Below are 23490 nucleotides of genomic sequence, written 5' to 3'. Positions count from 1 at the left end.
AGAACTTCATAGATCCACCCTGGAAAATAAAACAGAGAAGCGGAGAACCCAGAATGTAAAGAAAAGGAGGGGGAAAGGGGAAAGGGGAGGGGGCATTCAGCAAACTAATTTTAAGTTAGTAAACGTTTCTGTACGGCAACTCAAAGTATCTCTGGCTCTCTTTTTCCTACTGGAGGCTGCTTCCATATCTCTGCTAATTAAGAATCTCTTTAAATGCATACCTACAATATGCCACAGAAGCTAGGTATGCATAAGGTATTAAGCAAGGGCACATACAAGGGAACTTGACAAGGCGGGTGGTTGCATAAAAGAGCAGGAGACCCCGCACACACACACCCCAGCCCCGTTCCCAGGCCTCAGGGGAAGACACGGCAGACGGGGAAGAGATGGACCCAGATGCCTTGCAAAGGCAGACCCAAGAATTCCAGCCAGGAGAGCCCAAATTCAGGCCCTCCAGCTGGCAGCCTCCGAGAGAGCTCCTGCCTCCCTGAAACCTGGCCAGGAGAACAGCGCCTCTCCTTTCAGGAAGGGGTCAATGTTAGAGCAACTAAATCCCTCTGTGGTGGAGTTCAGGAGGCGCCTCCAACCGGGGACAGTACATTTTCAGTCGGCAGGACGGGAAGGATGTTTATATTGTGGAAGTGAAAGCAGAGAGGAGAAAGGACAGCCGGAGCGGAGTCTTTTGCAGGCCTTCCTCCTCACTCACTCTGTGTGTGGCATGCATCATCTCTGGGTGTGGCGGTGTTCCAGACGGTGAACTTCGCCCCGCTCTCTCCCTTTGCACACAACTTTAACAAACCAGCAACTTCGGCCGAGGAGGGCTGCTGCTCTTCTCCACTCGGGCGTGTGTGGGTCTCCTCCTCCATCACGAGCAGCCCCCCTCCTCTGCCCCCCAACAGCTCTGGCTGCAATGCCGCTCCAGGGGGTGCTCTCAGCCCTCCCGGAGGCCGTGGCACCTCTGCCAGCATTCCTGTTGTTCCTGGCTGTGTTTCTGATCGTTGCTGACTACAGGAAAAATCGGCGCCCAAAGGATTTCCCTCCTGGGCCTCAGCCCTTTCCTTTTGTGGGCAACATCATGCAGATGACCTATAAGAACCCTCTTGTTGGCATACAAAAGGTAAGGATGCGGGGAAGAGTCCAGACCTGTTGGAACCTGTCAGCTTTCCCCCTTCCTCTTGCTGTGGATCTTTGGGGTGGGCCAGGAGAATGGGGCATGCATGGGAAAACCCTGCTTTTCTTTCTCCTTACCTTTCTCACCTGTTCAGCGGCCCACACCTGTCTTATCTACGGGGTGACCTTGAAGACTCCACTTTACTAGACTTTTGCTGGTTGTTCACCCCACTGGGATTCCAAGGAAGGGGGCTGGGGGGGGGAAATGATGAGTTATTAATTCTGAATCATTGTTTTGAACTCTAGTTCCAGCAATGAATTACTGGTTGCCGAACCTTGTAATCCTGTTCAGCAAACTAATTTCTGCAATCAAGAGTCTGGCTATTGCAGGGGGCCTTGAATCCTGGCAGCAGGCCTTGGGGGGGGGGGGGGTCGGGGGTCTCCCTGCCGAACAGCTTCTATCCCCTCAGACAAAAGGGTCGTTGACAGACTGGAGCTGCTTGTTGTTGGTCTCTGCATAGGAGGGCCACTTGCTTTGAAGCAGCCGAGATTGCAGGCAAACGAACACCAATAACATAAGACCATTAGAACATAAGAACATAAGAACAAGCCAGCTGGATCAGACCAGAGTCCATCTAGTCCAGCTCTCCGCTACTCGGAGTGGCCCACCTGGTGCCTTTGGGAGCTCACATGCAGGAGGTGAAAGCAATGGCCTTCTGCAGCTGTTGCTCCCGATCACCTGGTCTGCTAAGGCATTTGCAATCTCAGATCAAAGAGGATCAAGATTGGTAGCCATAAATCGACTTCTCCTCCATAAATCTGTCGAAGCCCCTTTTAAAGCTATCCAGGTTAGCGGCCATCACCACCTCCTGTGGCAGCATATTCCAAACACCAATCACACGTTGGTTGCGTGAAGAAGTGTTTCCTTTTATTAGTCCTAATTCTTCCCCCCAGCATTTTCAATGAATGCCCCCTGGTTGTGAGAAAGAGAGAAAAATTTCTCTCTGTCAACATTTTCTACCCCATGCATAATTTTATAGACTTCAATCATATCCCCCCTCAGCCGTCTCCTCTCCAAACTAAAGAGTCCCAAACGCTGCAGCCTCTCCTCATAGGGAAGGTGCTCCAGTCCCTCAATCATCCTCGTTGCCCTTCTCTGCACTTTTTCTATCTCCTCAATATCCTTTTTGAGATGCGGCGACCAGAACTGGACACAGCACTCCAAGTGCGGTCGCACCACGGCTTTATATAAGGGCATGACAATCTTTGCAGTTTTATTATCAATTCCTTTCCTAATGATCCCTAATGAAGAGCATAAGAAGAGCCTAGCTATGTATTTTCAAAGGCTTTCACGGCCGGAATCACTGGGGTGCTGTGTGGTTTCCAGGCTGTATGGCCATGTTCTAGCAGCATTCTCTCCTGACGTTTCGCCTGCATCTGTGGCTGGACAATGATCCTCTGAAGATGCCAGCCACAGATGCAAGTGAAACGTCACAGAGAATCTGCTAGAACACGGCCATACAGCCCGGAAACCACACAGCACCCCAGAGCCTGGGTAGTTTAACCAGCTGTAGTGTTGCTAACCTCCAGGCAGGCCTGGAGATCTGCTATGACAACTGATCTCCAGACTACAAAGATCAGTTCCCCCCAAAGAAAATGGCTGCTCTAGAGGGCAAAGCCCATGGCATTGTACCCTACTGAGGTCTTTCCCCTGCTCAAACTCTGCCCCCCCCAGGCTCCACTCCCCGCCATCCCCAGGTATTTCCCAACCCAGAGATGCCAACTTGTTTTTATTCTATGTCTTTCCCCTGGCTATAATGTATTTCCCAATGAAGCTACAGGTGAAACCTGTCGGGATCAGGAAGTAACAGTAAACACCTACCTCACAGGGTGTTTGTTGTGAGGGGGGAAGGGCAAGGAGATTGTCAGCCCCTTTGAGTCTCCTGCAGGAGAGAAAGGGGGGATATCAATCCAAACTCTTCTTCTTCTTCTTCTAAAGGATTTATACAGCACATTGATTCTTTTCTTCTGCCTGCAACTGCCGGTGCCCCTCAGTTCTCCCCGCAGTCAGCAGACAGATGCTTCTGGGAAGACTATTCATGTCCAGAAGCATGAAGGGGAAACCCTGACTTCTAGTTTATCTCCAGCAACTGGTATTTAGAATTATACTGTGTTTCTGCTTCTCACCAACTGGGCTGAAGCTCGCAAAAGCTCATGAATGCTACAATAAGTGTGTCAATTTGGATGGGACTTTAATCTTGCTTCTACAGTCTGTGGACGCACCATTTACACTTGTTGAACAAAAAGTATCTGAATGGCTGTTTACTACTTCCCCTGTGCCCTCTCCAGGGGAAAAATACTTTCTTTTGTCTGTCCTAAAACAACAGCTCGAAACTTCTTTAAGAAACTGGTGCATTCTTAGGCATTGGTCCTTTTCTGAGATTAGGAGTTTTATGCCTAAATCCCCCCAGTTAAGGGATCGGAGCCAGAGGCAGCAACCTTCACGAGGGATTTTCAGCTCCTTTCTGTTGTTTTTCCTTCCCTCTTCAGCTTGAAGAAAAATATGGCAACATCTTCAGTATGCAGATTGGCAACGTGTGGTCTGTGGTTGTAACTGGACTGCCTCTGGTGAAGGAAGCTCTCGTTCATCAAGGAGAACATTTCGTAGATCGGCCGACCTTTCCTTTGCTCGAGGAGGTTTTTGGACCATATGGTGAGCTTCTTTCATTGTGTAACTTACTGTCCCGAGACGGAAGCCGTTCGCCTCCCCCATCCCCTTCAGCTGGCTCGGCTGGAGCACTTAGCATCCCCTTCAGCTGGCGCACCCCTCCCTTGCATGCCACCCCTCACTCACTCCCCTCCCCCACTCCGCTTGCATGCCACCCTCCCTTGCATGCCATCCCTTACTCCCTCCCTCCCCTGCCACCCCTCCCTCTCCTCCCCCTCCCTCCCCTAGGGTGGGTGGGCTAGGTCCAGATGCCAGGCCCGCTCCCTCCCCTCCCTTGCATGCCACCCCTCCCTCCCTCCCTCCCCCTCCCTCCCCCCCTTTCCTCCCTCCCCTCCCCTTTCTTGACTTTAATCTCAGGAGAGTTGGAAACCTTCCCCTTGGCTTCTGGCTGTTTGGGAGGAGGTGAGACACAGGTGGAGCGGCAACAGGCCACCAGAAGAGGGAAAAGGGCCACTGCAATGGAGGCCTCCCAACCTCATAGGCAGGGAGCGGGGTCAGCAAAAGTGGCCTCACGGTGCCTCAACACCCAATGGACAGATGGGCCAGCCAATCCAGGGCCCCAGGGAAGGGCTAGGGAGTGTCCTATGGTGCTGGATTGGGCCAGGAGGGGAGAGGAGTATGGAGCAATCCCTCTCTGCTATTTTTTGTGTAAGAAACTCAGGGATCTGCACGCTAAGGAGACGGGATCAGCTGGGCTCAAACAAACAGATTGGGTAGTCCTGCTGGCGTCACTCCACTTCCGAGCCTGAGTGTTGTAGCTGCTTCCAGTCACCAGGGGGAGCCATCCGCTACACTTGGCTGCAAGGGACCTGACAGCGACCCACCTTTGACAGGAGTGGCGCACATCTGAGTGCGACAGCCTATATTCCATCCACCATTGGCCCTTGCCAACTCTAATTGTTTTGGGTCAAAGGGGGTCTGGTGAGTCCAATTCTTTTAGGGGTGCCTGCTTTTCCTAGTAAAGGGTCTATCCACCATTTACTGCAGTACAGTACTGTCTGTAAACAGGGGAACAATAAATATACCATGTTGGTATTTGGACCCCCAGACAACATGAGTGTCCGGGCGTGGGCAGAACTCCGGCGGCCGGGACTCCAGCCACTCCCGCGCCTGGACTGGGGCGGGCTGGAGGAAACCGCGCTGGTCGGTCGACGGGGCGCCGCAACCCTGGGAGAATCGGTCGACCAGGCGATCGGTCGCACGGGCGTTGCATCACTGGGAGGAACAGCCGGGCGGGCGAGGCGGGATCGCGTCGGGGGAACGACGGGGAAACTGGGCGCAGCTGAGCCCGGTCGGTTTGGCTCAGAGTCACGCCAGCTGGGAAGGGGGAGGCTTTTGAGAGCCGGAAAAGGATTTAAGGAGGGAAACGCCGAGGCTCAGGAGCTGCCGCTGCAGCCGGGTGACGGGAGGGAAGGAACCACAGCCTGAAAACCCTGCACAGGGAGGGGAAGCGCCACAATGAGTGCAAAAAGAAAAAGCTATTCTGTTGAGTACAAGAAAGGAATCGTGGAGGATTCCCAGGGCAAAAATCTTACTGCTTTCTGCAAGGAGAAGATGTTGGATATTTGAATGGTCTGAAAATGGCGAGCAGAGTATGATAACCTCAGTCAACAGGTGTACAAGGGAAATGCTAAGAAGCGCAAGTGTAGATCAGGTCGGCATCTGTTATTTCCTGAGCTGGAAGACGTGATTTATGAATGGGTTGCTGACAGGAGAGCAAAGACTTTGGTTTGTGGGCAGGGCTGATATTCAAGAACTTGCCCTTGCAATGGCACAACAATTCGGAATCTCCCCAGAAGATTTCAAAGCATCACAACACTGGCTGGATGGCTTCCTTCAGCAATGTGAACTGTAAGAAGATCCACAACACTGTTTAAGCTGGAAGATGCTGAAGTTATTAAACGTGCACTTGCATTCAAGTCCTTCGTTGATGGCACCGACTTTTCTAAATACCAACTTTCCAACATGATTGCTATGGATGAAACTGCAGTGTTTATGGGCTAAGGATCTCAAACGACAATTGATCTGCGGGGGTGCCTCCTCCGTCTACATTCCCTCCACTGGTTATGAAAGTGCACGTGTTACCTGTATTTTGGCAATTCACCTGGATGGAACTAAAGCCCCACCTCTAATCATTACTAAGGGCAAGAAGGATGAGACTGAACATGTTTCAGGCGTTTATATTCTTGAAACCGAAAAAGCCTGGTGCACACAAGCAGGTATGAGGAAGTGGGTCGCTTGTTTTGCGAGGCCACTTGTTTTGCGAGGCGGCCAAAGAGGCCTGCTAGTCTGGGATTCAGCCAGTACACACCGCGCTAAAGACACAGAGAGCTTCCTTCATGAGAGAAAAATAGATCAAATAATGATTCCCGCAGGAATGACTGCCTATCTCCACACTCTTGATATTGAAATAAACAAGCCATTCAAGGACCATTTGCATATGAAAATGAATGACTACACTGAAAATAAAATGGAGAGAAATCCGCATGGAAACTTTGTGAAGATTAAACTGCAAGAGGTTGTGACTTGGGTGAAGAATTCATGGGAGAAAATCACTGACAGTTGCGTTGCCAATGTGCTATGAGCAGGCTACATGGACGAGAGGTGCTCATTTAAAGAAAGTCGCTAGACATGAGAAATTTGCTCCAATGGTTCTAAAGGAAATAGAGTCTCAATAAATTCACAATGGAATTCAGGGTTTGGAGAGTTATAATAATGTTCCAGAATGTGATGACTTAATTGTATTTAAATAAATGTTGATTTTTTGTTCAAGAATAGCAGTTAATGTAGGTTGTTGTACATGGAAAAAGGAAAAAGAGTCTCAAGAAATTTATGATGGAATTCAGGGTTTGGAGAGTTATAATAATTTTCCAGAATGTGTTGACTTAGTTGTATTTGAATAAATGTTGATTTTTTTGTTCAAGAATACCAGTTAATGTAGATTGTTATACATGAAAAAAGGAAAAAAAGTCTCAAGAAATTCATGATGGAATTCAGGATTTGGAGAGTTATAATGATGTTCCAGAATGTGATGACATGAATGTATTTGAATAAATGTTGATTTTTTTGTTCAAGAATACCAGTTAATGTAGATTGTTGTACATGGAAAAAGGAAAAAGAGTCTCAAGAAATTCATGACGGAATTCAGGGTTTGGAGAGTTATAACCATGTTCCAGAATGTGATGACTTAATTGTATTTAAATAAATGTTGATTTTTTGTTCAAGAATACCAGTTAATGTAGATTGTTGTACATGGAAAAAGGAAATAGAGTCTCAAGAAATTCAAGATGGAATTCAGGGTTTGGAGAATTATGATGATGTTCCAGAATGTGATGACATGACTGTATTTGAATAAATGTTGATTTTTTAATTCAAGAATAAATGTAGACTGTTGTTTATGGAAAAAAATTAGACACCCCCTGAAAATAAGCCCTAACACATCCTTTGGAGCAAACATTAATATAAGACGATGTCTTATTTTCAGGGAAACACGGTATCATGTACAACCAATAGGAGAATGGGGCTTGTTTTTCCTTACTGTTAAGAATGCTGTTTACCACCCAGGGTTGATCAACTCGAATGGAAGCATCTGGAAAGAACAAAGACGATTTGCTTTATCAACTCTCAGAAACTTTGGTTTGGGGAGGAGAAGTTTAGAAAATCGAATACAAGAAGAGACCCGGTTCCTTACTGAGGCGATCAGAGATGAAAGAGGTAAGCTCTAGAGTCGCCACAAGTTGTATGAGGGGCTACTCCACGGATGGAAGAGGCAGAATGCTCCCCAGGTAACTTCCTGTTGCAGAGTGTACATACTCTCTTGACAGTGAAACATTAGATGGATGCTGGAAGGAAGATCTATGTGCACAATGAGACCCCCCCCCCCCCGGAAGGTAACAAGGGTTCTCTTTCATGTTAATATAACACCATCAGAACAAAAGTTGTGGGGCGGGAGGGGTGTCAGGCTGGAACCTGGCATCCATCAGGACTACACCAAGGGGCGAGGGGAGACAGATATGGTGATGGAGGGTTCCTTTAGCTTTTGGCTAACAAAGTAGGTGTGCCTGGGGCCAGGTGGTGCCTTTATCTGTGTTCCTGACCTTGAGTCTGTCTTGCATTCCTTTCTGTAGAGCTCTGGGCAGTGTGGGGTGGAGGTGTGGAATTGGAAGGGAGTAAGGCAAATGGTTTTTTGATATATTTGGGTTATTTGAGACAGTTCTCAGAACTGGCTTTTTCCCTCTGGCCGACTGATGTCTATCAATAAAGGCTTCTAAACCCAACGTGTGACTTGGTCCATAGAACCGGGGCTCGACAAGGGGAATTTGAAGAGCTTCTGTTGACCTTGAAGTCCATGTGGGGTTTTCTGCTAGAACAGAACTCTGTATGTGCATTGGAGCGCTCCTGCCATGCAGTAAATCTTGCACAATTAAGAATGAAACAGATAACCAATTGGAAAATATAGCTATGGTGAAAATGCTGATATGTTGAATGTCTCATTGTGAAGGGCTGAGGATCAGGTAGGTCCTTCAGACCTTGTCAAGGCCTCCATGGTCTGGCCATCATGTTGAGTGTGGCACCTCAGTGCTGGAAGGACCTGACAGAAGGGTTGGGTCGATCCCTCCGCAGACCCGTCCCCTGTCCTCCTTAGCTAGGGCAGGGAGAATCCGGGACTGCAGGGTTGGGCTCTAGACATGTGTATAGCAACAGCATTGCAAAGTTCTGTGATGAATTTGAAATAGTCACTGAATGAACAACTCAACTGAACTTGAAATAGCCACTAAATAATTTATTCTTGAGAAAGGTTAGTTCTCACGATTTTTCCTTCATTCTATTTTTTCTTGTAAAAAAGTGATAACTACTTATTTCCCCTTCTCAAGGTCAGCCATTTGACCCGCATTTTCAGATTAATAACGCCGTTTCAAATATCATCTGTTCCGTCACTTTTGGGGACCGCTATGATTACCATGACAGCCAATTCCGGAAGCTGCTGCATTTGCTTGATGAGGCACTCTACCTTCAAGGAAGTATTGGGAGTCAGGTGAGTTCTCGTTGAGATGTTGTGGAATCCCAGAACCCATATCAGCTCCTGGAAGACATCCAGGTGGACACAATCCCACCTCAGGTTGTTCCTTCTTGCTCCAACTCTCTTCTGTTTTTCCTGACTTCCCATTCAGGCATTCTAGTCACATCCTGTGATGCTTTCCTTTTGATTTAGCATTTTTTCCATCATGACTTCATTTTCTTGGCAGGCATTGTGTGAACTCTCTCTGAACTTCACTGCAGTGAAACAGCGCACATATTTGACAAGTGGTAGTGTTTAGAGTAAATCACAGAAGAAACAGCCAAAGCAACAATATACCAACTGATAATTAATGTGCTAGTTTAAGAAGTCTACAAATATTAAATATAACTGCAAGTGTATAGCTAATAAAACATATTAGACAGGTATCAACGTAAAGCAACATATAAAGAGGTTTCGTTTGTGTTTTGCAGCATTCCACCACGCCTCTTTGATTGTTTTGTGTGATTTCGGAGTGTTTAGAGTGTCAGATTAGGGTCTGGAAGATCCATGTTTGAATCCCCACTTTGCACAGATGCTGGAAGTCCCCGGCCCTTCAATGATGCAGCTGGCCTCTACCCGGGCCAGGGCCTTTATGGCCGTGGCCCCTGCCTAGTGGAATGCTCTTCCTCCAGCTGTCCGGGCCCTGCGGGATTTTAGTGAGTTTCGTAGGGCCAGTAAGAACCAGCTGTTTCACTGGGCTTTGGGTGATAGAGAGTTTCAACAGATGCTAGAGGAAGCTAATAAAACCTGTTTCCCGATCTCTCTGGGAATACCTGTGGATAGATTAATTGTAGCCCGGTGCCTTTATCTCCTGGTTGAGGCCCGGTGGCGTAGAGCAATCACCTTTAGCTCAGGAATGTAAATGCCCCCGCGCTTCTTTCCTCTTAGCCTTGGGCAGCCACCTTGGAATTCCACATAAAGAAAGGAAATGCCCGTGTGGCATGGGTTCTGTGGGAACAGTATCTCATATGCTGTTGGATTGTCCTTTTTATGAGATAGGTAGGAAGAAGCACATAATCCCCTTCCTGCATGGAAGTGAAGGCATAACAGATAAACAGAAGGTTATATATCTTTTAAACAGCCACAACTACGAGCTGTTGGAAGTGGTGGCTAAATTTTAAAATGGTGTTATTTTAACTCGTCAGAAGTTGTAAAGGCTGTTATTATCTTGCAGTGTTAATGTTAAACTATTTATATGCCATTAAAGGTATTCGAAATCGAATTGGCTGCCCCCTTGTGAGGCCCTGTCATAGTGTCATCTCTGGCAATGCCCTATATCAGTTCCATCTGGGGTGTTGCCAGTCCTTCCCTGCCTTGAGACCGGGTGCCGCTAATATGGGGATGTTATTCTGATTTTAATGTTTTTAGAGGTAATTTAAGTTATTTATTGACTGCTCTTTAGTTTTGTGTTGTGAACCGCCTAGAGCCCTCCAGGGATGAGGCGGTCTATGAAATCTAATGAATGAATGAATGAATGAATGAATGAATGAATGAATGAATGAATGAATGAATGATGCTTGCTGGGTGCCTTTGGGCCACACTGACATTCTCAGCCTAGCCTACCTCACAGGGGTGTTAGGAGGATAACGTAGAGGAGAGCAGGACAATGGAAACTGTTATGGGGAGAAAGGCTGGGAACTCATTAAGTCCTGACCTTGACTCAAAGTAAAATTTAAAATGTACGTATCAGGGGTGGCCAACCTATGATACTCCAGATGTTTATGGACTTGAACATCTGGAGCACCATAGGTTGGCCACCCCTAGTATATATGCTTGTTGTGACTAAATGCCAAGTATGCCCACTGCCAATTCAAAGCACAGTTTCCTCCTTTCTGCTCAAATAGGCCAAAAATTGTCCTTTTTTTCCCTACTGTATCTTTCCTGAGATGGCCATGTGTGGTATGCAGCTGTATGTATTGAATGTACTGCAAGAAGTTCTACATTCTTTCCATGCAAACTCAATAGTTTTAATTTTCTGTTTCGTCAGATGTTCAATGTCTTTCCAACCCTAATGAAATACTTGCCAGGATCCCATCAGACTGTTCGTAATAACTGGAGACAAATTAAATGCTTTGTAAAAGAAAGAATTGAAAAGCACAAAGCAGACTGGAACCCCTCTCAGCCAAGGGACTTCATTGATGCTTATCTCAATGAAATAGCGAAGGTAAGTGATCAAAATACAGCCAAATTCTTACTTTTTAGAAGGCAACGTAACTGTGTGCAGGAAATCTTATTTCCCGTGGCCAGTGTTCCTTCCGGCCTTGTGTTAGTGATGCCAAAGTCAGTAAAGTTCTCTCTGTAGAGACATCGCTGTTCCCCTAAGCTCTATGCCCGAGGATTTGGAACTCTGCTCAGAAATATCTGACCATCAGTTGGCTTGGTTTTTCCTTTAAGGCTGTGTCCATCATTTTCAAGGTTATTGCCATGATCCTGTTTGGTCCTGAGAATCTCATTGTGATGTCAGTGAGAATCTGAGAATCTCATTGTGATGTCAGTGTGACCGGCTTAGCTCCTGGATGTATGTTCTTTTCTTCTAATTTTTCTTTGAAAGGAGGGTGCTGCTGCCAGTTTCCATGAGGAGAATTTGATATTTTCAACATTAGATCTGTTTTTCGCTGGGACAGAAACGACGTCTACAACATTGCGCTGGGCTTTGCTGTACATGGCCATTCATCCAGAAGTTCAAGGTAGAAGTACCAATCGTGGGTTTCTGACTCCCATTATTTAACTGGCATCCTCTGCTGTGTTAACATCTGAAGTGCCAAACTAGCACTTATATTCTGGCTTAAACTCACAGTTTTCAAAAAGTATGAATAGTCATGGAGCAGCAAACAAGTTTTTATTTAGGAAAGGGATAAGCACCAAGTCTAGTTTGGGGTTAGTCCCGCCAGCTGGCCCAGCTAGTGCGAGAGGCTCGGAAGCAGCCGGACACCCATTCTCTGAAGACTCACCCACAAATTAAAGGAAGGTTTGCAACAAAGAGCTTTTTGAAAGAGGCCATCCAGGAGGTAGTTCCAGGACTTCTTTGGCTCAGCTGCCTGGGCTTCCTCATAGAATCATAGTTGGAAGAGACCCCCAGGGCCATCAAGCCCAACCCCCTGCAATGCAGGAACACACAGTCAAAGGAACACACAATCATCTGCCCTGTGCTCACGGTGCCGCCTCACCCGTCGCCTTGCACTCTCCATGCATCTTTGCTTCTTCCACCACCCAGCTGTCCAGTGCAGCCATCTTTAAATCTTCCCCTAGAGCTGGTCTTGCACCTGGATAGCCGGGGTGGAGGGTGACCTCTCCAGCCAAGGGAGACAGTCTCTCCCTACCATGGCTCTAGGTCCAAGTATCCACTCTCTACCCAACTGGTGACCTTCCACCATACCTAAGCCACAGGTTTACTGCATTCAGGTAGGTCCCTGCTTCCCTGGTGCCTGTCCAGGAGATTATCAGCAATCATATTTTATTCTTGTATCACATATAGCAATTTCTCATAACCAAAACCATCTTCCATGTCTTTGTGAGGTTCTATGTTTTAATTAATAGATATGTCTGCATAGTTGCAAATGCTTCCTTTCTGACCGAGAATGTTAAATGAGCTGATGTGGTCACTGATGTCTGAAGGGATGGATGCATCCTAGTCTGGTGTCTCAGCTGTGACCATTTCGCCTTGAGGGACTCTACATAAGAACATAAGAACAAGCCAGCTGAATCAGACCAGAGTCCATCTAGTCCAGCTCTCTGCTACTCGCAGTGGCCCACCAGGTGCCTTTGGGAGCTCACATGCAGGAGGTGAAAGCAATGGCCTTCTGCGGCTGCTGCTCCTGAGCACCTGGTCTGTTAAGGCATTTGCAATCTCAGATCAAAGAGGATCAAGATTGGTAGCCATAAATCGACTTCTCCTCCATAAATCTGTCCAAGCCCCTTTTAAAGCTATCCAGGTTAGTGGCCATCACCACCTCCTGTGACTCTGCTAGGAGTTTAGCCTCTTGACAGAGTCTAGGGCCCTGACTGAATTGCTCCCAGCTTCGCTGACACACACACAAACCTAGCAACAGCTTGTTTTGTGATATCCTTACCTGACAGGAGAACTTTCCTCTGCTTCCTCAAAGTGACTGAGAGCTTGAAGGCAGGTAATAGAAATACCTGCTGCTGACCTCACTCATGTTCAAAGTCCAGGCTTGGAAAGTTGGGGAGCAGACATGAATAGTGCAAGTTGACAGTGTCACCCAGCTGGGAGGAAACTCCTTGTCACACGTAGTAGAGGGGCAGAAAGGGGTGCCCAGGCAAAAGAGGGAGGTCCAGTCACAGTGTCTCTTTTCTGGCCCAGGATCTCAGCAGATCTTGCCAGGAAACTCTTAGGACTCCAGGAAGTAATTCCTCACCACTGCCTATGCCCAATCCTCCATCCTGAGCCTAATATTCCCATTAGGGCCCACTGCCTGCCCAGAGACCTACAACTATGTGAAGAAAAGGTGGGGGGCACACCAAGGCAAGGAAACAAATGGAGCACAGAGAAACACAAAGTTGTTTCCCTTTGCAACCACATGACCGTCTTTGCTGTGACCCTGGTCAGAGGAAGGGGAGGGGTTATGGTTGCTTTCTCCTTTTCTTCTGGGGCTTCAACCCCTGCACTCGCTAGGAGATGACATCTCTCCAGAGAACGAGCATGCTGGCGCACAGGTCAACACTGCCCTTGTTGTGGGGGTCACGCATGGTCGCTAGCTTATAAGCCTTCCTGGTGAGAGGTCACAGGGCTGGACAGCCCTTGGCAAACTCTCCATCAGGGCACCCACTGCTAGAACCAGCCGTGTTCCACAGAGTCCCGGTTCAGAACAGGAGTCCATCTTCTGCTGGCGCACCTGCACCCAGGAAATGACCTGCGTCACAGCAGCGAAGCCCTTAAAGGGCTTTGGGGGAAAGACCATCCAGGGGAAAGTCAGTCCCTATTGCTAATTACTCTTGCCCATTGTCAGCCCCCAAGACCTTCTTGTGCGGAGCACTGTTTCCTCAAGACGCTTGAGCACGACATATTCCAAGTTCCAGTGAACAGGCAGTTCTCCGGCCTTCCAATTCGACCTGGTTCTCGAGCAGTTTTCAGGGCGGCCTTAACACTGTTTGAGACGTGACCCAGGGAGGGACTGCAGGTGCAGGTCCTGAAACTTGGCACCCTTGTCTGTTGCCACGCAGCCCACGGGGACCCCCCTGCCTACTTGGGCTCCTAACTGTCAGAGTATAGCAATACCTCACTGAGCATATTGTGTGTGCTGGAGCAGATCAGTGTGATCTAAGTGACAGCTCACCTGGCCGATGTAAGAGGCAGTGAGCTGGACCAAACCAGATCAAACCAGTTTGTACAGGACTGTGTGACCTTTACACTGATTGGTCCATGCTTGTATATATACCAAACAGATGTGACTGTGTGCTGCTGGTTAGGGTACTCTACGTCTGGCGTAGCATGCTGTCCATTTGTTCCTTGCTTCTGTAAATACTTGTATATAGCTGCACTATACATAAACTGCACTTCACTATAGAGTATCTGCTTCTTGTGGTGTTTTGCTATCGTGGTGTTGCAGCTGAGTGCCAAGGCTGCTGACTCCTGCTCTCAGTAACAGGCCTTCCGCTGTGCCACGGGTCTACTCGCTAACTGTATTTGGATGGTGGCAGAGAGCTTGGCCTTTGTGTGGGCCACCTCCCCCCCCCCCCGGGTGTGGATTAAAGTGTGGCAGTAGCTAGCCCTGTGATTTCCCCCCTACCTTAGCTAACAATGCTGAGACGACCACCTCCCAGACCGCCCCCCCCCCCAGGCTGCCACAGGTATGCAGTCAACTGCATACTGCTTGATTGGAGCAGAGAAGCATCAATCAAGCTAATTACAATGCGCAATGCACCTTTGCACACCCCATGTTTCTGATTTGCGACATTCCCCACACCTTCTCACTGGGATGTAAGGTCTGAGGGACCTCCATTCCACCTTGTATCTGACAAAGGGACCTTTGACCCTCAAAAGTTCATACCCTGAAAGTCTTGGGAGTCTCTAAGGTGCTACTGGACTCCCATCACGCTTTTCTACTAAAGACCAACACGGTGGCCCTCTGAAGCTGTCCAGTAGTGAAGTAAAATAAGGCAAGGAAGTGAGACCAGTCCACCGGGTCCTCAGAAGCAGTCAGAAACCAGGACCCCGGGGAGAAAATGGCCGCTTTGGCTTGGAAAGCACCAGTTCTGACTATCCTCCTCCATGCTACATGCAACTCTACAACTCCTTCTTATTGGCAGGGACAGATTTTCTGACTCCTCTCTGAGTCCCCAGATGTCTCCCTTTCTCCTCTCCATCCTGTTGCCCAGGAAACACAAGAATAATAATCCAAAACAAGGCAGAGAGCAGCAGGTAGTCCCTGACCTTTTTCAGAAATCCAGAAATTTTGGGAAGCCACGATCCTGGAAGATTTTAGAGATCCCTAAACCAACCAGCAACAGCAAATCTAGGATGTATATTTTGCGTAGGGAATCCCCACTGCATATTGTTTGGGAGCAGCAGTGACATAGTGGTTAAGAGCAGGTGCACTCTAAGATGGAGAACCGGGTTTGATTCCCTGCTCTGGCGCTTGAGCTGTGGAGGCTTATCTGGGGAACCAGATTAGCTTGGGCACTCCAACATATGCCAGCTGGGTGACCTTGGGCTAGTCACAGTTCTTCAGAGCTCTCTCAGCCCCACCTACCTCACAGGGTTTTTGTTGTGGGGGGGAGGAGATTGGAAGCCCCTTTGAGCCTCCTTATAGGAGAGAAAGGAAGGGTATAAATCCAAACTCCTCCTCCTCCTCTTCTTATATTGGTTAAAAATGGCAAATTCATCATTCTTGATAGCTCAGGAACTGTTTTTTCTCCCACTGATCATGAATGTTGTTTTGTGTACAGCAAAGGTGCAAGCTGAAATAGACTCTGTGATCGGCCAGTCTGGCCTGCCTACCATGGACGACAGGGAACGCCTGCCCTATACCCATGCAGTTGTTCATGAAATTCAAAGGAAAAGCAACATATTGCCTTTCGGTGCGCCACGGATGACAAGTTGTGACACCACATTGGCTGGATATCGTTTGCCCAAAGTAAGTGAAGAAATGTCTGTTTCCTATTTCCTACTCTTAAAAGGAATCCTTTAAGGGGAAGATCTGAACGTTCAGTTGCACCGTATCCAGAGGTGGGATCCAACAGGTTCTCACAGGTTCCCGAGAGTAGGTTACTAATTATTTGTGTGTGCCGAGAGGGGGTTACTAATGGGTGATTTTGCCATGTGATTTTTGCCTTAGTTATACCCCTCCTCTCAGCAGTAGCGCGCTGAACTTGAGGCAGTCTAGCAGGAGGTACAGCAGTGTGCGTGGCAGCCTGCACATGTGTGCATTCGTTTCCCGCCCAAGGACCGGCGCAGTGGCTGCGTCCTTGCCACAGCCCCGCCCAGGAATGCCCTGCCCCCAGAATGCCTGGCCATGCCCCCATCGTGCCCCGCCCAGCCCCATTGGCGCTACACCACAGTTTGAATCCCACCACCATGAGAACCTGTACTACAATTTTTGGATCCCACCACTGACCGTATCCTTCAAAGAGCCATCGCTGTCGCTCTGTCCCTTTGCCCTTCCCAACTCCGACGCGACAGTCGCAACTACAGTCCCAGTGCAGTAGCTAAAAACAGGCATGTCATGTTTCTTGGGCTTGCCATCTTAACAAGAAGAGACATCATAAGGATGTCAGAGTCGAGTCAAGGCTTGGTGCTGCTAAGACAACCTGATTCTGCACATATCATCAAAAGTTGCAGAAGAAGTTTCTCCTAGGTCCCAGTGGTCAACATCCCTGGGAGACGTTGCCTTCCCTTGCGGAGTGTTTCTTGCATGGGCAAAGTGCAGTTATTGTTTCTATAAGCATATAGTGGCATGGGTGGCCTGTGAATTGCAAGGCTCCTCCCTGCCAGAGGCGTCATTGAGTCAGTGGGGCTGGGAGACAGAGCTGAGGACAGAGCTGCTGGCTGTTTTCCTGTTCCCTGAGCCTTGGGGAGGATTAACTGAGGGTGCTGTGTGAGAGGCTGGTGCTGGGAGCCGGCTGGAGTGCGGTTTCTGATGGCTGTTCTGGGTGTTCCTTTGTCTAGCTTTTTGCTAAGTGAGGAAGGTCTATTTGCTTGAGACTGACTGATGGCCTTGACTGCTGTTGTGGCTGCGGCTGGTGAGAGGCGGGGGCTGTGAGCCTGTGAATGGCGGGGGCATGAGGCGGAGGCTAAAGGGCTCTCGGCCTGTGGCTCTTCACCTGGGGACCTAGGATTAGTTCAGAGGCTGTCACAGCACGGCACTGGTTCAGTGGTGGGATTCAAATAATTTAACAACTGGTTGTACACAACCAGGCGCTCCAAAGGGTGATCACTACTGCCCAGAGGATTATCGGCTGCCCTCTCCCCTCCTTGGAAGAACTCTATAATTCCCGAAGCCTAAAGAAAGCCCAAAATATTCTGAGAGACCCGCCTCATCCAGCACACTCTCTTTTTGAACTGTGCCCATCCGGCAGACGATACAGGTCTATCAAAACTAGGACAAAGAGGCTTAGAGACAGCTTCTGCTCTAGAGCTGTGGGTATGCTAAACTCTGTGGCTTCGTGCTGATGTGTTTGGGGCTGTGTAGGGATGGGTGGAGGAAGGGGAAAGTGAGGATGGGGTATGAGTCTGAAATGGTGTGCATCGAGGAATGCTGCTGCAAATTTCGTTGTGCGTGCACAATGACAATAAACAAATGCTTATGCTTAAATGCTTACAAGCACAATTTTAACAACCGGTTCTGCCGAAGTGGTGCAAACCTGCTGAATCCCACCACTGCACGGCTGGTTGTCACTTTTAGCTCAGCTAGACATTTGGTCAGGTCTACAAATCTGAGGTTAGAAGGGCAACGGGCAATTGTCGGGGATTTTAGGGGGATACTTTTGTGGGGGAGGCTCACAGTTCTGTTTTAGTACCTATTTAGATCTACTGAATGTGGATGGTGAAGAATGTTATAATAACTATTACAAAAACTACACAAAGCCAACGAACAAAAACTAACACCAAGGTGATCCAGCCATCCTACACACTACATCCAGAAACCACACATAACTATTGTGACTTCCCACCCATTCCACACTGTAGAAGTTATCCATATTATAGTAATCCATTAATATCAGAAACCAGAAAGCTTTCAAATCTTTGTAAAATTCCATTTCTAAAACAAAACAAATGCAAACAAATCTACTTAAATCTCATCTCCCTAACTCAGAAGTCTAAGAAGTGTTCTTAGAAGTCTCTCAGCTCAAGCAGAGGCAGGCAATGGCAAACCACCTTGGAAAGTCTCTTGCCTTGAAAACCCGACGGGGTCACCTTCTCACCTTGCACATATCAATATGGAGAATGCAAGGTATAAGAATTAACATAAATCCTGAATGTGAACAGTTCCACATTTTGAAAATATTTTGAGATGGGAACCTGTGTTTTGGTTAAACAGAATTTCATGGATATCTTCCTAAGAAGAGAATCTGAATTCAGCCCAAATGCATCCTCATGCAGGATGCCAGGTTAAATAGTAACACAGAATGTAAAGGTCATTGCACTAAACAAGCCGTGATGTTTTAATACACTTTCTGCTTTGTACTGTTCCTTCTTTTTCAGGGAACTCTTTTCCTGGTCTACTTGACAGCAGTGCTGTTTGATAAGGAGGAGTGGGAAACTCCAGATGTCTTCAATCCTGACCATTTCTTGGAAAATGGTCAGTTCAAGAAGAAGGAAGCATTCCTGCCATTCTCCGCAGGTAAGAGTTGATCGGATGCTCGGAAGCTAAAAGGGCAGGGGTCTGCTCCAAGCAGCCAACCCGGAAAGAGCTCAGTGGGACGACTATCCAGAAACATTGCACACGAGTTTAAAAGAAACAAACATCTTTCATCACCGTCTTCAGGATTTTCTCTGTTAGGAAGAATCCAGTCTGAAGGAAGCTGCCCAATAGCAGTCTCCCATCCTTCTCCTTCAGTGGGCCTTGTCATTCGCTGGTGGTTTAGGTCTGGGATTTAGCTCCTCTGACCAGTGGTGGGATTCAAATAATTTAACAGGTGATTGTTTACAAGCACCATTTTAACAACCGATTCTGCTGAAGTGGTGCGAACCTGCTGACTCCCGCCACTGCCTCTGGGGCCATCTTCTCCAGGCATGGATGGGAAACTTGAGTTCCGTAGGCACAATTTTGGCAGGGAGCCTCAACAAGGCGCCACCGCCATTTTCTAAAGGCCCGGTTCCTGTGCAAACTAATGATTGGGCAGGATTGTTGCCCTCGACTCTGCTCCAGGGGCTGTTGACTCAGCAGATGCAAGGAGAAGATTTGGAGAAATGGGGGTGACAAGCCCAGAATCCCTTAATCCAGTGGTGGGATTCAGCCGGTTCGCACCACTTCGGCAGAACCGGTTGTTAAAATGGCGCTTCTAAACAACCGGTTGTTAAATCATTTGAATCCCACCACTGCCTTAATCTCGTGACGGGGAGACTGCCCAACTCACCCCCCCCCCAAGAACCCAAGGCCTCGGGATGATCTTTGAGCTGTTCAAGATCACATGATTCCCCAGCCAAGAGGGTGTGGCGATCTCCCTCTTCTGAATATACACCAGCAAGGGGAGGGGGCATGGAAAAAGGATCTCTTTGTTCTGTCCCCCCCCCCCCCAGAGGCAGAAAAGCCCTGTGGGAAACTCATCCTCATCTCCAGTACTGGGAGGGTGGGATGGACGTGGATGACTCCTTCTCTGGACGATCTGAAACCCTAGGATCCGACAGAGAAGGAGGAGAAGGTCTGGGGATGAGGAGGAAACTGAAGACAAATCCTCAGGACTTTTTTCTAATGAATGTTACCAGCGTTTATTGAATAAAGTTATCACCACTCTAAGGTCAATTCCCCACTTACCATCTGCTGTGCGCTACTCTCGCCAAGTAGCATGGGGTCCCGCCGCACACCCCACTACAGGGGCAGCGACAACGCAGCCGCCCCAACGCTGCCGCTCTCGCGCCCCCTCAGCGGGCGTCATTCCTGGCGCTCCTCAAAACGGCGCGGGGTCGTGGGGAAGCCCGGGAGCGTGCCAGAAATGACGCATGCTGAGAGTAGCGCGCAGCAAAGGGTGGTCGATGGTAAGTGGGGAATCAACCTAAACTTCCAAGTCAAAAATTCTAACTCAACAGTGTCATCTGTTGACTCAGAACAATATGACACTAGCTAACCCTATTTCAGGCTGCCCTTTTCCAAAGTGTTTTTTCAGAGTCATCAAGGGAGAGTGGGCTACCCCGTGGTACCGTAATACATGAATCACAGTCGTCCTGGGCGTCTGTTCATCGTGTTAACAAGGGTTTGCTGCTGTACCACATTGTTGCCAACCAGGGATGAGGAGGAGTTGAGAACAAAACTGACAAAATAAAGGAGATGAATTAGAAAGGAGGAAAGATAATTGAAGGGATATCATGTAAAGAAGAGAGCAAAATGGGGGACAGTGTGGAAAAGAGGAAGAGCCATTAAGAAAGAAAGGTTATTTTTTTTTCTACATCACACTAACAGGGAAGATGTGGCTTAGCGGGGAAAAATGCAGAGGTGGTGGAAGGAAAAGAAGGAAACTGATTTCTGGAAACAACAATCTTGTTAGGAGGCTGCAGCCTGGCATTGACGGTATCAGCCACGAGCTCTACTGACTGGTCTTGCTTCCTTGGGTTTAGCAAAGTATCCAGCTGTTTGCCGCCTTGTAGTAACCTGTGCAGAAAGGCACGACAAGCTGAAACCAGAGCCACCGCTGAGTCCTGCCTCCACTGCACTCCTAGTGGCTGCAGTGCAGAACTGCATTAGAAGTAAAATAGGAAGTGATTCTGAGTGCCGCTTGACTCTGGCTCCAGGGGCCCTCCAACTGCCTTGGGCTTCAGGAATTTTGTCGAGCAAAATATTGTGCTTTTTCTATACAGTGGGAAGCAAAGCTGTTTCTGCCGCTAGGGCTACTGTCGTTGCTGCAGCAAACCTAAGGAGTTTGCAGTTCACATAACCATTTTGTTGTTGTTGTTGTTGTCTTCCAGGAAAGCGAGTTTGTCTTGGGGAGCAGCTGGCCAGGACGGAACTTTTCATTTTCTTCACCGCCCTCCTTCAGAAGTTCACTTTCCAGGCTCCAAAGGGTGTCAACTTAAACCTTGACTGCAAATGGGGACTCACGTGTTCCCCCCAACCTTACCGCATCTGTGCACTCCTTCGTTAAAAGAAGCATACGAATATAAGAACATAAGAACTAGCCTGCTGGATCAGACCAGAGTCCATCTAGTCCAGCACTCTGCTACTCGCAGTGGCCCACCAGGTGCCTTTGGGAGCTCTGCATAGATTCTGCTATGGCTTTCCCTAAAATTAATTTTAGCTGATCATCTTCTTTCTGTTCTTGCTCTTAGGGTTTATTGGCTTCTGTGAAGGGAGGGGATTTCCTGCAGTTTAAACAAAGGAAATCATACTGTATAGTTCTGTGGCGGCAAACCTTTCGCACTCCAGATGTTATGGACTACAATTCCCATCAGCCCCTGCCAGCATGGCCAATTGTATGGAATTGTAGTCCATAACATCTGGAGTGCCAAAGGTTCACCACCACTGGTATAGTTAGACCAGAATGTTTATTCCGACAGATTAACCAAAGAGGCCTTCTAAATGCAGTTATTTCACATGTGACACTAGAGAGACCAGTGAAAAAATGACTTCTATTCACAACCACTCCAGTGACCTAAAACCACTCAGAGTTTTTGGTGTTTTCTGGGGCAGAGCAGTCCTGCTGTGCCCTGCCAGGCCTATTCCATTTCACCATTCAAGCCATCTGGGCACCAGTGTCTGCCCAAGGTTTCTACCCGGCATGTGCCACGCACCTGATTTCCTGAACACTCGGAGGCACTTCTCTCTTTCCACGGCCTTTGTAGCGATTGCCCACTGAGAAGGCCAGGAGTCCCACCTTCTCACCCTGCTCTGAGGTCTCGCCTCTGTGTCTGGAGCTTTCCAGTGTATGGCTACCACAGGCCTTTGTGGGCCCTTGAGGGAGTAGCTCCTCGCCAACTGACTGCCCCCTTCTTGGAACTGCTGTGTAAAATAGTGCACCCAGGTTGAAGACGTGTCCTGCCTGCTGAGTGAACATGAGTAGGTGTAACCCCTATGTTCAGAATGGGTTGACCCAGAAAGGGGTGGAGACTCAAAGCAGCAGAAGGCTGCAAAAACTGGTGAAGTTGGAGGAAGCTCTTAGGCTACCAGACTGGGACCTTGATTTAATTCTTTATAAGCTCTTAACACCTTGTTTAAGGTAACTGCAAAGTTGTTGGGAACTAGTGGGAAGGGAGTTGTTTATTTTTGCTATATTGGTAAATGTTAGAATTTATTGTTTCAGGGCTTGCTAGGTATGTAATTGATGGGAGTTCGTTTGGGGACCTTCATCTTCTTGGATCCCATTCCCCAAGCCTCTGAAGCTCTTCACGCCAAGCTTCAACCCCACCAGCAGGAAGAAAGAATTGGACTTTGGTGCATTTGTCAGTGGTAGATTTGTCAAGATAAGGACTTGAAAAAAGCAACCTTAGAAGGCGATCATTTAGGGCAGTAGTCTTAGAAAGGAGGTTGCAAAGTAACAAAATGGTTTACTTCCTTAACAAATAACACTTTTAACATTAACATTTAACTTTTAACAATTTAAAAGTTAAATGTTAATGTTAAAAGTGTTATTTGTTAAGGAAGTAAACCATTTTGTTTTAAAATTAAGTTCTTTGCAACTCCTTCCAAGTTCTGCCCCATAGAACCCACAGTTAAGAGGTTACATAGGCAGGAAACACTTTATTTCTCCTGCCCAAGCCTCTTATTTTAGTTTCTGCTACTCGCTTCCGCCATTTTGTGTCCTGCAGCAGATTCTCCGTGAAGATTCCCCATGGAGATTTCCTCAGGCCTTTGCTGTTTCACTGTAAAAAGTAGATGAATAAAGTTTGTTTTGCCTACCAATCCCATGCATGTGTTGTTTTGCCCTTTTTTTAGGGGAATGTCTTTAAAGCTGTGGCTACACAAATATGTGCATATTGCACCTTCTTTAGGCGTTGAGGTCCTCTTATTTTACAAATACATTTTTCCTTAGTTTTTTCTGCAATTTGTATTTTAGAATTTGCTCCATTATCCCAATCCCCAATCGCCAATGGTCGAGCACCCGCTTTTTACATGCAGAACATCCTCGGTTCAATCCCTGCCATCTCCAGTTAAAATCTTTGCGGAAAGGACCCGAGAGCAGGGAATGTGAGAGACCTCCCCCTGAGACCCCAGATCGCCCTTGCTGGTCAGAGGAGACAAGACTACGGTTGACAGCTGGGTGATCTGGTTCAGGTGTTCGACGACCTGTGGTGTGGGGCGGGGCCTGTCTTTGTTCGTGTTTAGCAAAGAGGGAAGCGTTCCTGTTTCTAAGGACGTGCTCCCCTGTTCCCTCTCTGGCCCCAACTTTCTTAATGAAGTTCCGTTCTACCCAGGAGCACCTTCTTTGAGCTGGACTTGTTGCACCGGCTTTGTGGTTTCTCTGGTGAAATTGTGGCAACCCCCAT

The 23490-nt window shown here is 47.9% G+C and overlaps 1 protein-coding gene and 1 long non-coding RNA gene across 2 annotated transcripts; both read left to right on the top strand.

Moving 5' to 3' along the window:
* The first annotated feature begins 576 nt into the window (after nucleotides 1–576).
* Nucleotides 577–21458, top strand: LOC125437750 (cytochrome P450 2J4-like). Its single transcript, XM_048505683.1, has 9 exons — nucleotides 577–1117; nucleotides 3661–3823; nucleotides 7403–7552; nucleotides 8713–8873; nucleotides 10885–11061; nucleotides 11449–11584; nucleotides 15804–15991; nucleotides 18559–18697; nucleotides 20977–21458. Exons 1-9 carry the CDS (start codon nucleotides 911–913, stop codon nucleotides 21150–21152), a joined length of 1497 nt encoding a protein of 498 aa, XP_048361640.1. The 5' UTR covers nucleotides 577–910; the 3' UTR covers nucleotides 21153–21458.
* Nucleotides 21459–21475: 17 nt separating this feature from the next.
* Nucleotides 21476–22911, top strand: LOC125437753. The gene is made up of 2 exons (XR_007245264.1): nucleotides 21476–22067; nucleotides 22733–22911. It is a non-coding gene; the product is annotated as an uncharacterized LOC125437753 (long non-coding RNA).
* The last annotated feature ends 579 nt before the right edge of the window (nucleotides 22912–23490 follow it).

This window comes from Sphaerodactylus townsendi, linkage group LG08, assembly GCF_021028975.2.
Source record: "Sphaerodactylus townsendi isolate TG3544 linkage group LG08, MPM_Stown_v2.3, whole genome shotgun sequence".
NCBI classification, from domain to species: domain Eukaryota; kingdom Metazoa; phylum Chordata; class Lepidosauria; order Squamata; family Sphaerodactylidae; genus Sphaerodactylus; species Sphaerodactylus townsendi.
This window is presented reverse-complemented; position numbering and strand designations above follow the sequence as displayed.